This window comes from Sinocyclocheilus anshuiensis, unplaced genomic scaffold (genome assembly GCF_001515605.1).
Source record: "Sinocyclocheilus anshuiensis isolate Anshui unplaced genomic scaffold, SAMN03320099.WGS_v1.1 scaffold158, whole genome shotgun sequence".
NCBI classification, from domain to species: Eukaryota; Metazoa; Chordata; class Actinopteri; order Cypriniformes; family Cyprinidae; genus Sinocyclocheilus; species Sinocyclocheilus anshuiensis.
The window spans coordinates 232,956-243,794 of record NW_015542333.1 but is presented as its reverse complement, the minus strand read 5'-3'; the positions used below and the strand labels follow the sequence as shown (position 1 = coordinate 243,794).

The 10,839-nt window shown below is 39.8% G+C and overlaps 2 protein-coding genes across 2 annotated transcripts; both read right to left on the bottom strand.

The window, feature by feature from the left end:
- Positions 1-1,065: 1,065 nt before the first annotated feature.
- LOC107691065 (brain natriuretic peptide-like) lies at positions 1,066-1,730 on the bottom strand. Its single transcript, XM_016489548.1, has 3 exons — positions 1,614-1,730; positions 1,263-1,521; positions 1,066-1,082 (listed from the first exon to the last, which is right to left on the bottom strand). Exons 1-3 carry the CDS (start codon positions 1,728-1,730, stop codon positions 1,066-1,068), a joined length of 393 nt encoding a protein of 130 aa, XP_016345034.1.
- Positions 1,731-5,730: 4,000 nt separating this feature from the next.
- Positions 5,731-6,196, bottom strand: LOC107691054 (C-type natriuretic peptide 3-like). The gene is made up of 2 exons (XM_016489532.1): positions 6,113-6,196; positions 5,731-6,038 (listed from the first exon to the last, which is right to left on the bottom strand). Exons 1-2 carry the CDS (start codon positions 6,194-6,196, stop codon positions 5,745-5,747), a joined length of 378 nt encoding a protein of 125 aa, XP_016345018.1. The 3' UTR covers positions 5,731-5,744.
- Between the last annotated feature and the right edge of the window lie 4,643 nt (positions 6,197-10,839).

The following is a 10,839-nucleotide window of genomic DNA, read 5'->3' as shown; positions in this document are numbered from 1 at the left end:
TAATAATAATAATAATAATAATAATAATAATAATAATAAATAATAGACAAGGAAAATATTAAACTGTTTTGGACAATAAAAATGATAATTATAATAAAATTAGCAATAATATTCTATACATAATTAGCAATAATTTGCCATACATAAAACATATGAAAACTTGCCCCAACTTGTCACTTTTAGTTTGGAGGGCAACCTTATAGTTAACTAGCTCTGGTTTCCCCTATTCATTAACAACTTCTACTGAAAGGCTTTTTGTTCTAAATGTCACCACCAAACATTGTGACAACATAGGCCTAAGCTATTCTGAATGTCAGTGAAATGTTACATCTAACTCAGGAGAGTGACCTTGAGTTCCCTTGAGTAATGTGAAGTACTGCTGCTCTCCATGGTGCTGAAACAGGTTCAACTGATAATGATGCACTGAAGAGGGCCTGGGTTTCTACGACTCCATGGGACAGTTTGATCAGTGCAAACATGTTGTTGTTGGTGCTTTCAGGCAAATAGTGCAAGAACTTTATCCTGTCTTAAACTATACTTATAAATAAAACAACCCAGATGTCAATAACACCTCATTGCATTGTGATTTAAAACAGTTGAATATGTATTCAGTGAAAACTCATGCTGCACGTGTTCATACAGAAATAAAGGTAGATTTAAAAAAAAAAAAAAGATAATCAAGATTTCTGAAACCAAGGCATGTGTAAACATTTATTACAACTGATCTGAATGACAATTACATTAAATATGCATATAAATATATAACTTGACTATTTAAACAATTTAATAAATACCTAAATAAATATGCATGTTTAAGAACAATTTTTGGATAACACTGTAAAAAAATATTTTGTCAGGTAACCTAAAAATGTGCTTTGCTAGTAACATCTTGTTTTTTGTTGATGTCAAAAATAGAATTGAATATGACTTAATCAACCTGAATACATTAGGTTACACCAACAAAAGTCATTGTAAGGTCAGATCAAGTAGAAATAACGTATTAAAGTAATACAAGCACTAAAATATTCACTTTTTACAGTGTAGAAGTTCCTAATCATTAAGACTTCACCACTTCTTAGAACCTGCAGAAAGAGGAAAAACAGAGAAATGGGTACGTTAGTGAACCATAGGCCTGTATCTTCATATTGATAATAATACGCAGTTTGATAAACAGTTTTCCACAAACAGTCCTTTCATTTATATTTAAAGTACACGATGTCCATTTTAACTGTTGCTGTACGATACATAAATGAAGTGGTTACCTGAGCGTCCGGCGGTGTTACATCCCAGAGACGACATGGAGCCGATTCTGTCCAGTTTGCGCCCGAAACACCCGGAGTAACTCTTGGTGTCCTGCCGGACCGTCCTCAGGTCCCGAGCAGACAGATAGTCTCTCATGTCAGTCTGGGGTGGAGTTTGAGCGCGGGTTTCCTCAGGATTAGCCTCCTCTTTCTCCACTTTCGTCAGTGTTTGCTCTTGAGAAGCAGCGGGAATGGACTCTTCCAGTCGCTGTAGAAGAAGCTGACAGGGCCATATGTGGCTCATTAGTTTGCCCTATTGAGCGAGCATTATTAAGCAAGTTTTCCTCTCTCATTCCTGGTTTTTCGTCTTACCTTTAAGACATCCATGTCCTCGCTGGTTAAGTCTGTGTTTTGCAGCGGGAACGTGCACATGAGCTGAACGCTGAAGAGCAAGAGAAGGCCAACTAGAGGAATGTCAATCGACTTCATGTTTCCTGATGTTTTTTGCTGCTCTTCTGTCTTCCGTGTCGTTGTCTGTATACTCTGTCAGTGGAGCCTCGAGCTCTTTTATACTTAAAAGTTTGACACGCCAGTAATGTGAAGAATGGCCGCTGCATTCCGACACCTCAGTCTGATAAAGGCTGCTGTCGGAAATGAGTCCTTTAAAGCTTATAGTCGAGTCCAAATGGGCCATACAGTGACGGGAACACCTTCATGATTTCATTTTACTCTACTTCTCTGAAATCATTCAGTGTACATGGCACGTTAAGGCAAGTTACAGTACATAACTTAATAATAATGTCACTATATAATGACAGAGTGAGCAGTTTATAGGCTGATATATTATAATGTAGGCTAATAACTGTGAACATCAATCAACACGGTCTCAAGATAATTCATACGATTTCACTCAAAGTTTCGTGTTATCTGCTCGCACTCCAGGGGCCGGTTGCATAAAAGGTTTAGTCTTAAGTTAGTCATCTTTTTTTTTTTTTCATAGACTGGTCATACACTCTCAAATATGGACTAACCCAGCTGTTGGGTTAAATTTTTAAATGAAATCTTAACCCAAAAGTTGGGTTAGTAGGCTACATATCTGACCCGAAGTTAATTGGGTTGAAACAGCCCAACATTTTTTAGAGTGTATTAATTCTTTTACATAAAAGCATAGATTAGTCTACGCTGAAGCCACAAAAAAACAAACAAAACAAGACTTATTACCGCTTGGCTAACTGCTAGTTGGTCAGACTAATTCTTAAGACACGATATTAAAGGGGTCATATGATGCTATTTTAAGAAAGGAAAAATTTAAATCGCATCATATGACCCCTTTAACACAGAGGCTAAGTTTATGCAACTGACCCCAGGTTTACGGATGGAGCTTCATGCATTTTAATACAAATCGATTTTATACAAAATCGACCGTTTTTAAAATAGATACGTTTTCTCATGAGATCGGGTTGACGTAAAAAAAAGTAAATAAATAAATGCATTCATTCATTTATCCACTCATTCATTTATTATTGTTATTATTATTATTATTTTATCATGTAATGGACACGTGATGTGCACATTTGGATCAGCTGTTGCTCTGCTGAGGTTCGGTCAACTCGAAAGATCTAAATGAAACATTAAATAATATGAAAGTAGGGCAGAGGAGGATAGCAATACATGTTTATTAAGACATTATGGGTGCGACGTGTGTTCCTGATGCTCAGATCTTCACATAAATTTGTATAAACGTACAGTAATTATTTATAGGAATTGATTAGACGACGGCCTACATTCTTAAAAATAAAGGTTCTTTATTGGCATCAGTTGTTCCATGAACAACCTTTAACATCCATGTAACTTTTCCAGTGCACAAAAGGTTCTTTATATGTATATATATATATATATATATATATATATATATATATATATAAATTGGATGTCAGTTTAACGCGTTAACTTATTTAATTAGTTGTGAAAAAATAACGCGATTAAAATATTTTAACGCACTGTCCTCGCCCCCAGACCTGTATGTCATCTTATATTTCATACAGTTGACTGTTGACAAATACTATGCAGGGCAACAACTCTCCTGTATGAGTTTCTTATATCACATGATAAGCGATATCACACAAGCAGCGAGAGCAATATCTATCACACGAGTGCTGTTTATGTCCGAATACCACGAGTGCAAATGTGATTTTATGCAAAAGTTCAGTAAATAAGAAGCTAATATTGTGTTATATTTTAAACACAGTATTGTCTGTTTTTGCTCAGTTTTACCAACAAAAACCTATGAGCTATAATGCCACAGCAGAACTGTTGTGCGTCTCCGAGCAGCACAGTGGTGTTTAGTTTCTGAATTAATCTGCGTTTTGAATGAATCGTGTGAACCAATGATTCAAAGGCCCATTCATAAAGAGAGCCATTTACTTCATTCCTGAATGAATCAGTCGTTTGAACGAATCGAATGAATGAATAAATGACTCATGAAGACATTTACCGCCACCTGCTGGCAGTTTTAGTTTCTTATATAGTGTATTATGTCATTAAAAAAAAATAAATAAAGGGATAGTTCATCCAAAAAAAAATGAATCATGTAATCATTTACTCAAACCTGAATGTCTTACTTTCTTTTGTGCAACATAAAATAAGTTATTTTAAAGACTGTAGAGCTGTTTTGGTTACCAATGACTTCCATTGCATGAACCAAGAAAAAAAATAGATGTTTCTCAAATTACCTTCTTTTATGTTCCATATATATATATTTTTTATATATATATATCGTTTTTAAGGGTTTATATAGGTATAGGCTACATTATAGATATATGTATCACAACGCTGATTTTAAAGTGCTGGTATATCACAATGCTGATTTTCATATAATTTCCACATTATTACAAATCTGGGACAACAGATCATCAGATTTATGGTTTAGTTTATTATGTATTAATATACAAGGCTTGCATTGTTAGTGAATTACCAATCCTAGTTTGAATTTAGGTTTATTCTGTGTAACTGTTACAGTGTATTTAACGATTGTTTTAATATAAATCAAACCTCTTAACTGGAACACAATGCCTCAATTGGTTTATGATCATTCTCTTCATAGTCTCATGATCTCTCAACATTTCTGTGCTCAAATCGTCTGTTTCCAGTTTTCAGCTTGTTCTGTAGTCTCTGAATCCAACACGTTCTCATTCCCAACTCGTCAGATACTTTTCAATAATATCTGCCTTTACAAACCCATTTAAAGAATTAAATGCGACTGGATCTGACGCATAGAGCAAACAACTGAGAGCAATGGGGTTCCCTACACGTTTAAAAAATGACGCTAAAGGGGCACCCAGTGCGTAAAAAGTGATGCCAAGGGGTCCTGACGAAGAGTCTGTGTGTGACGAGCTGAGAGTGAGAACGTGTCAGTGGACCAGGGCCTATATGGACAAACAAAGTATAGGCTGGATTATATAGCACCTAATATTTAATAACAATAAAGGTCAAGCTTCATAGTGAAAGAAAATGAAAATTTATATAATAAATGCTTCGAATTTTAGTCAATGTATGATTTACTTTACTTTTTTTTCAGTATAGTGTTTTGTTTGTTTATCCGGGTCACGCCTAAATTCAATAGATCTCACCAACAAATATTTATTTCATTGATTGTGTCAATAAATGATCCATGTGATCATTGGACTATTTGGACTATACTTCAAACATACACTGCAAAATGCTTATCATTTAAGCCATTTTAGTCATGGAAACATCTAAAAAAAAAAAAAAACATCCGAAATTCGTCAAAAATTGACTGATTACATTATGTTCGCTCAGGTAGAAACAGACCCTTATGGCCAATTTGGCACGTTTGAATCACTGATTCATTGTATAATAATGTAACTCCTGAAATGCCCCTGTAGCCGGATGCAAGGAGCAAAACTGTCTTTTAAGTTTAGTTTTTAATTTTTTACTGTATTTCTTTATGTCTATTTTTAACGAAACAACTGAGACATTAACAAATGCATTATGTTGATGCCAATGCATTACATTAACATACGCATTAGGCTAATTTATCTTCTATTCATCGTCAGATATACTCACTTTAGTTTTAAACCACATTGACACACACGTTATGCAAAATATTTATTTTGCAGCAATATACATTCTCTATAATACGATTGTATTTAGGGAGGACATAATAAATACATACATACATAAATAGATGCAACAGTACAAAGCAGCAGTCATGGAATCTTCAAATACAAACTATTTACATGTCTAAATCTTAAATAAATAATGACTAACACATACCGCATCACCTGAACACAAATCTACGGTAAACTTTCAGTCAACACTTCTTTATCTAAGATAAAGTGTGTCAAGTATTTCAAAGTCCCAACCTGCAAGAAGTGACATGACATGAAGTAATAAGACATGACTTATTTAATTTCTAACACGCGTTTGAACAGTGTTACATATCTGGTCAAGATGACCTGACATCTCCTAACATACCTCCGCTTAACACCCGAGTCCGCTAAAAGACCCGATTCTTTCGAGTCTGACCCCAAAGCAGCTCCTCAGCCCGCCTTTCTTGAATCGAGTCCACGAGCGCTTGGATGTGGACAGTAAGTCACCCAGGAGACGCTCGAACGCGCGATCTTTCCCCGCCAGCGCTGAGTTGCGCTCGTCTGATTCCCACGGTTGCTCGTCGCGCTCGTCCAGTGCGCTCTTCTGCGCTCCCGCATCCTTCTGCTCCATCTCCGACTCCACAAACGGCGCGTTCACTTCTTCGTCTAACAAATGCATAAGACTCTGCTATTTAAAAAAGCATATGATTAGCCAGAGTCTAATAAACCTTAAGAGTGAGCCAAGACTGAAAGACTCACCTGTAAACTGGTAACTGGTTTGGCACCGACCCAGTTTAAAAGTAGAAGTGAAGATACGCAGAATATAGAGATGTTGGCAATCATTGTTGGTGAAGTATTTTGGGGGTCAGCACTCTTCAGCGGTGGCTGTGTGCGGCTCCGTTCACTCTTCTCTCGAACCCAAGCACCGTGTCCAGGTGCGCGCTTTTATTTCGCCGATTTCGTCACGGTCACCCAGGAAAATCCTCCCTACGGGGAGGGCTCTTCATTTTCATTAGGATCCCTCCTAGTTGACCGAACATTACAATGGTGACGTGCAGGGGGCTCCTTCCAATTGTCAAAGCAACACTCATCTCATCCCAGTGTTTTATACAGAAAGCTCTACCCAAATCAGTCTAGAGTTTTTTTTAGTTTTTTTTTTAATCCAGTATATTGTGCATTTAGTTCAAGGCGTACACAAATTGCAAAGGCAAGCTACTTTAAGAAATAAGTAATTTTACACACTTTACCTGGAGAGAAGCTGCCAAGTGTTTAGTCTTTGATATTTTCATTTGCAATATTTATGCTCTTAAAATGAGGCGTGAAGCAAAACTCTGGCTAGCTAGAACCTCATTTTGACTTTACTAAGACAACATACATAAACATGTTTCATAAATGCTGAAAAACATGGTTTTGAAGGTTTTGAGGGCAGCATAGATGTATCCTTCATTTACATATGATATGCCACACTCCTGTAATTTTTTTTTTTTTTCCCCCTATTTTTTTTTTTGTGCATTTCTACAGAGAAATAATCATTGTACACTCTTAAAAATAAAGGTGCTTCACGATGCCATAGAAGAACCTTTTTGTCTAAATGGTTCCATAAAGAACCTTTAACATCTGAAGAACCTTTCTGTTTCACAAAAGGTTCTTTGTGGCGAAATAAGGTTCTTCAGATTACAAAAAGGTAAGAAAGAGATGGTTCTTTGTGGAACCAAAAATGGTTATTCTATGGCATCGCTTGAAGAACCTTTTGAAGCACCTTTATTTTTAAGAGTGTAGTTGAATTTGTTCTAGATCACTGACAATATGATGCCTTGGAAGCATGCCTGAGTTTCCCTAGGAGGTAAACAAACACTGCCTTCAGTTTTGGACAGCCATTGTCTGTCAGCTCAGTTTACTGGTTTTCATGCAGGCAGTGTGTGGTTAACGCTCAGTCTGAGAAAGTCTTCTCAAAAGAGATCCCTCGCTTGTTCTCACAGCGATGTGAAAGCACAGCAGTGGGATTTTTATGTAGTGATGCAAAAGTTTCTTTACACATAAAGATGACCCAACAAAACAGAAGAAATTACTTTTCAGAAAACTTCAAACAATAGAAAGAACCACTGAATCCAAGTCTTAAGCTAATTTTCCCATATTTATGACCAAATCCAACCACAAAACGTACAACACACATTCACTGCAATGGAAAGCAATTTCTCAATACTAGCTGGAATATATAATTTTTCAATCAATAATAAAATGCATTCTAATTTTCTAAAAAAGTGTAAACACCGTGACTTTGTGTCTCAGCCAATGGCAAGAGTTCGTGGTGAGACTATGTGACCAATGGCAGACAGCAGAAACCTGTTTGAAAACAAGCGTTGTTTGTACATTTGCTTTGGTGACGCCAGTGGCTCAAGAATTACACACTTCAGCTTTAACCCATCATTGTCCCTCATTACTTTCACATTGTCTGTTGGCTGTGTTTATTATACACTATCATATTTCATTCGGGCAGCTCTTAACTTCAAGCACAGTTCACTGAGCACTGCTCTTTCCCTGATGAGAAGCCAATGCGGCTAATTGAGATTTTAATGACAGGCTGCACTGCAGTCTGTTCCAAATGTCATTTATTTGCTAAAGAGATCATATTCATAATGTATAACAAATGTGTTAAAAAGAACATGATCAGCAAACTGCAAACCATGATAATTCAGTATTCAGATACGTGTTTTTGTTGTCCATTTGAAAGCGTTTAATTTCAACATAAGCCATTTCAACATCACAAATAGTGTTTAAAATTTTTATAGCCACATTAGGCTTGCAGAGGGAACGATATCTGCCAGATGACCCGTTTTCCTAATAGCTGTGCTAGATGCCGATGGCCACTAAAATGCTAATCAGTCCCTGTTTGCCTTCATACTGTGCTCCAGTGGAAAGCTAGCAAGAGATCATCAGTCAAGCCCTGGCCACCTGTCCTCCTCATGCTGGGTGGAAACCAGCCTCAGGGCTTTGTTGGTTTGAGCCAGGCCTCTCTTGATGTTCAACCCAAACCTGAGTAGCCAGCAGCCATGTTAGAAGGATGAGATACATTTATCTTAAAGTTTCTCCCTCACCCTCCCTTGATCTTGCCATGAGATTCAAATGAATTTTTTTGCAGGGTTTAGCTGCTCACAGGCTGCATGTTTGAGATCACTGTTCACAAAAACAGTTTACTAATTTAAAGGAATAATCTGGGTTCAATACAAGTTAAAGAGGAGTTAAAGGGGTCATATGATGCTGCTAAAAAGAACATTATTTTGTGTATTTCTTCTTTATGCACCAAGAGCTTGTAACACTCCAAAGAGAAAGGAAAAATTGAAATCGTATCATATGACCCCTTTAAACTATTTTTTATGGTATTGAACAGAGTATAGAGTTCAGAGAAAGGAGACTGTAGTTGTTTCTCCTGTGAAGTGTTTTTGCTGTGAGCATTACTTATTTTTCATAAGGTTATTGAATTCAGCAAACTCCTAACTGTCACAAACATGGGTTGTATGATGGTATGATGGCTGTGGAGAGTCCATACAAAAAGACAGGAGTGGGCAAAGGGATGGCGACCAAGCACAGTGGACAGGAGTTCGCAAAGGGATGAAGAATGGAGCAAGCAGGACCAGGGAGGCAACAATGGAGGAAGGAGCCAGAAGGTGGGGGTCCAGAGCCCAGCCAAGAATGAGGTCCAAGGTGGAGTCGCAGAAGGGAGGAGTCATGGTGGTGTCTTGGGAGGAGGAGCCAGGAGAACAAGCTCCTGCAACAGACAGTGGAGACCCAGACGAAGCCAAAGAGACACAGAGCCTGGGTGACACCAATGTCCCAACGTGGAGCCGGAGGGACGAGGGAGCCCGGTGGAGCTGGTGGGGTAACAAGCCATGGTGAAGATCGAGGGAGCTAGGAGCCAAGGCGGAGTCGATGGGTCGCAGGGCCAAGGTGGAGTCAGGGATCCAGTGGTTGGAGGCGAAGATAGGGGATCCTCACGCCTAAGTGGCACTGGTGACTGGAAGACCCGATGCAAACCCACATAGGCGATGGCAGGCAGAGGGTGAGCTGAGGGGATGGCAGGTGGCAGCGGAGATGGGACAGAGTGCTTGGCTGGCATGGAAGGTGGAGGTAGATGGATGCTTGCCCAAGGTGGTGCCAGAGGGACGAGTAAGACCGGCGGAGCAGTTAGGATAACAGGCCATGGCGGAGATGATGGAGCTAGGAGTCAAGGTGGAGGTGAAGGATCGTGAGGCTGTGTGGAATTTGGGATTCCATGGCTGGAGGTAGAGACAGAGGAACCTCACATGAGGTGGAGCTGAAGACTGAAGGGCCTGAGGTAAATTGGCCTCATTGGTGGCTCGCAGAGAGTGAGCTGATGGGCCGACAGTTGACAGAGGAAAAGGGACTGAGTATTTAACAGGACTAGAAGGCGAAGGTGGGATAGGGAGGATGGGTGGGAGATTCAGGAGGGTTAGGGCTGGAAGGAACCAGTGGAAAAACAGGAGATTTAGGGCTGGATGGAACCAGCAGAGACACAGAATATTTAGGGCCGGACGGAACCAGCGGAGAAACAGACAATTTAGGGCTGGATGGAACCAGCAGAGACAAAGAAGATTTAGGGCTGGATGGAGCCAGAAAAAATTCAGAAGGCTTAGGACTGGACAAAGACAAGGTTGTAGAGAGGGTCAAAAAGAGAGAGTAGATCCACAGAGGCCAGCTGCAGCTCACCCTCACAGTGAGGATGTGGGCGGGGCCTTCCTCCATGCCTTCATACTCCACTAAAACTCAGAATCTCACTGACGATGTGGCCGGCTCACACTCCTGGTCAAACTCTTCTTGAGGCTCGGGCTCCGGGGCGAGGATGGGCTCAGTCTCCTCGATTGGCTCTTTTATTGGGCAGGCTCCGTGTCTGCGGAGGGCTCCGGCTCACACTCCGGGTTGTGTGGGGATGATGGCTGGCTGGGCTCTGGGCCAAGCTGCGAGAAGTTTGCGTGGTGGGGCTTGACGCTGGTGTAGTCCTCGACATCCACAGTGAATGCAGATACTTTTATCCACAGGGTGAAGTTGATGTAGCTCTTCAAGGTCCAGCTAGGATCTCCCCAGGGCAGGACGAAGCGAATGTTGTCATCCAGCCTGTACTGAAACCCCTCCATTAAGCAATGTAGTCCTCCAAGCCCTGGCCACCCTGAAAGACAAAAGCGACAGTCCCTCAACGTCCCGGGTGGAGTGGTACCACATTGATGGCCGCGAGGGTGCTGTAGCATCTTCTGCCTTTCATTTTCGGTTTGGTCCGGTCTTCTGTCACAAACATGGGTTGTATGAAGGCACAAAGACAAAGATAAAGAGTAACAGTATTTAATGAATTCCAAAAACACACTGAAGGTCCATATAAATCCACAACACCAACGATACAGCAACGAGACAAGACAAACACTTGGGAAGAACACAGGGTTTAAATAAGAGAGAAACTAACAAGATAATTTAACTAA

Excerpts from the sequence above, each read along its gene's own strand:
- LOC107691065 (XM_016489548.1), bottom strand. The coding sequence starts at position 1,730 with ATGAAGTCGATTGACATTCCTCTAGTTGGCCTTCTCTTGCTCTTCAGC. Across the intron at positions 1,522-1,613 it reads AGGACATGGATGTCTTAAAG|CTTCTTCTACAGCGACTGGA; the intron begins GTAAGACGAAAA and ends TGGCCCTGTCAG.
- LOC107691054 (XM_016489532.1), bottom strand. The coding sequence starts at position 6,196 with ATGATTGCCAACATCTCTATATTCTGCGTATCTTCACTTCTACTTTTA. Across the intron at positions 6,039-6,112 it reads AACCAGTTACCAGTTTACAG|AGTCTTATGCATTTGTTAGA; the intron begins GTGAGTCTTTCA and ends TTTAAATAGCAG.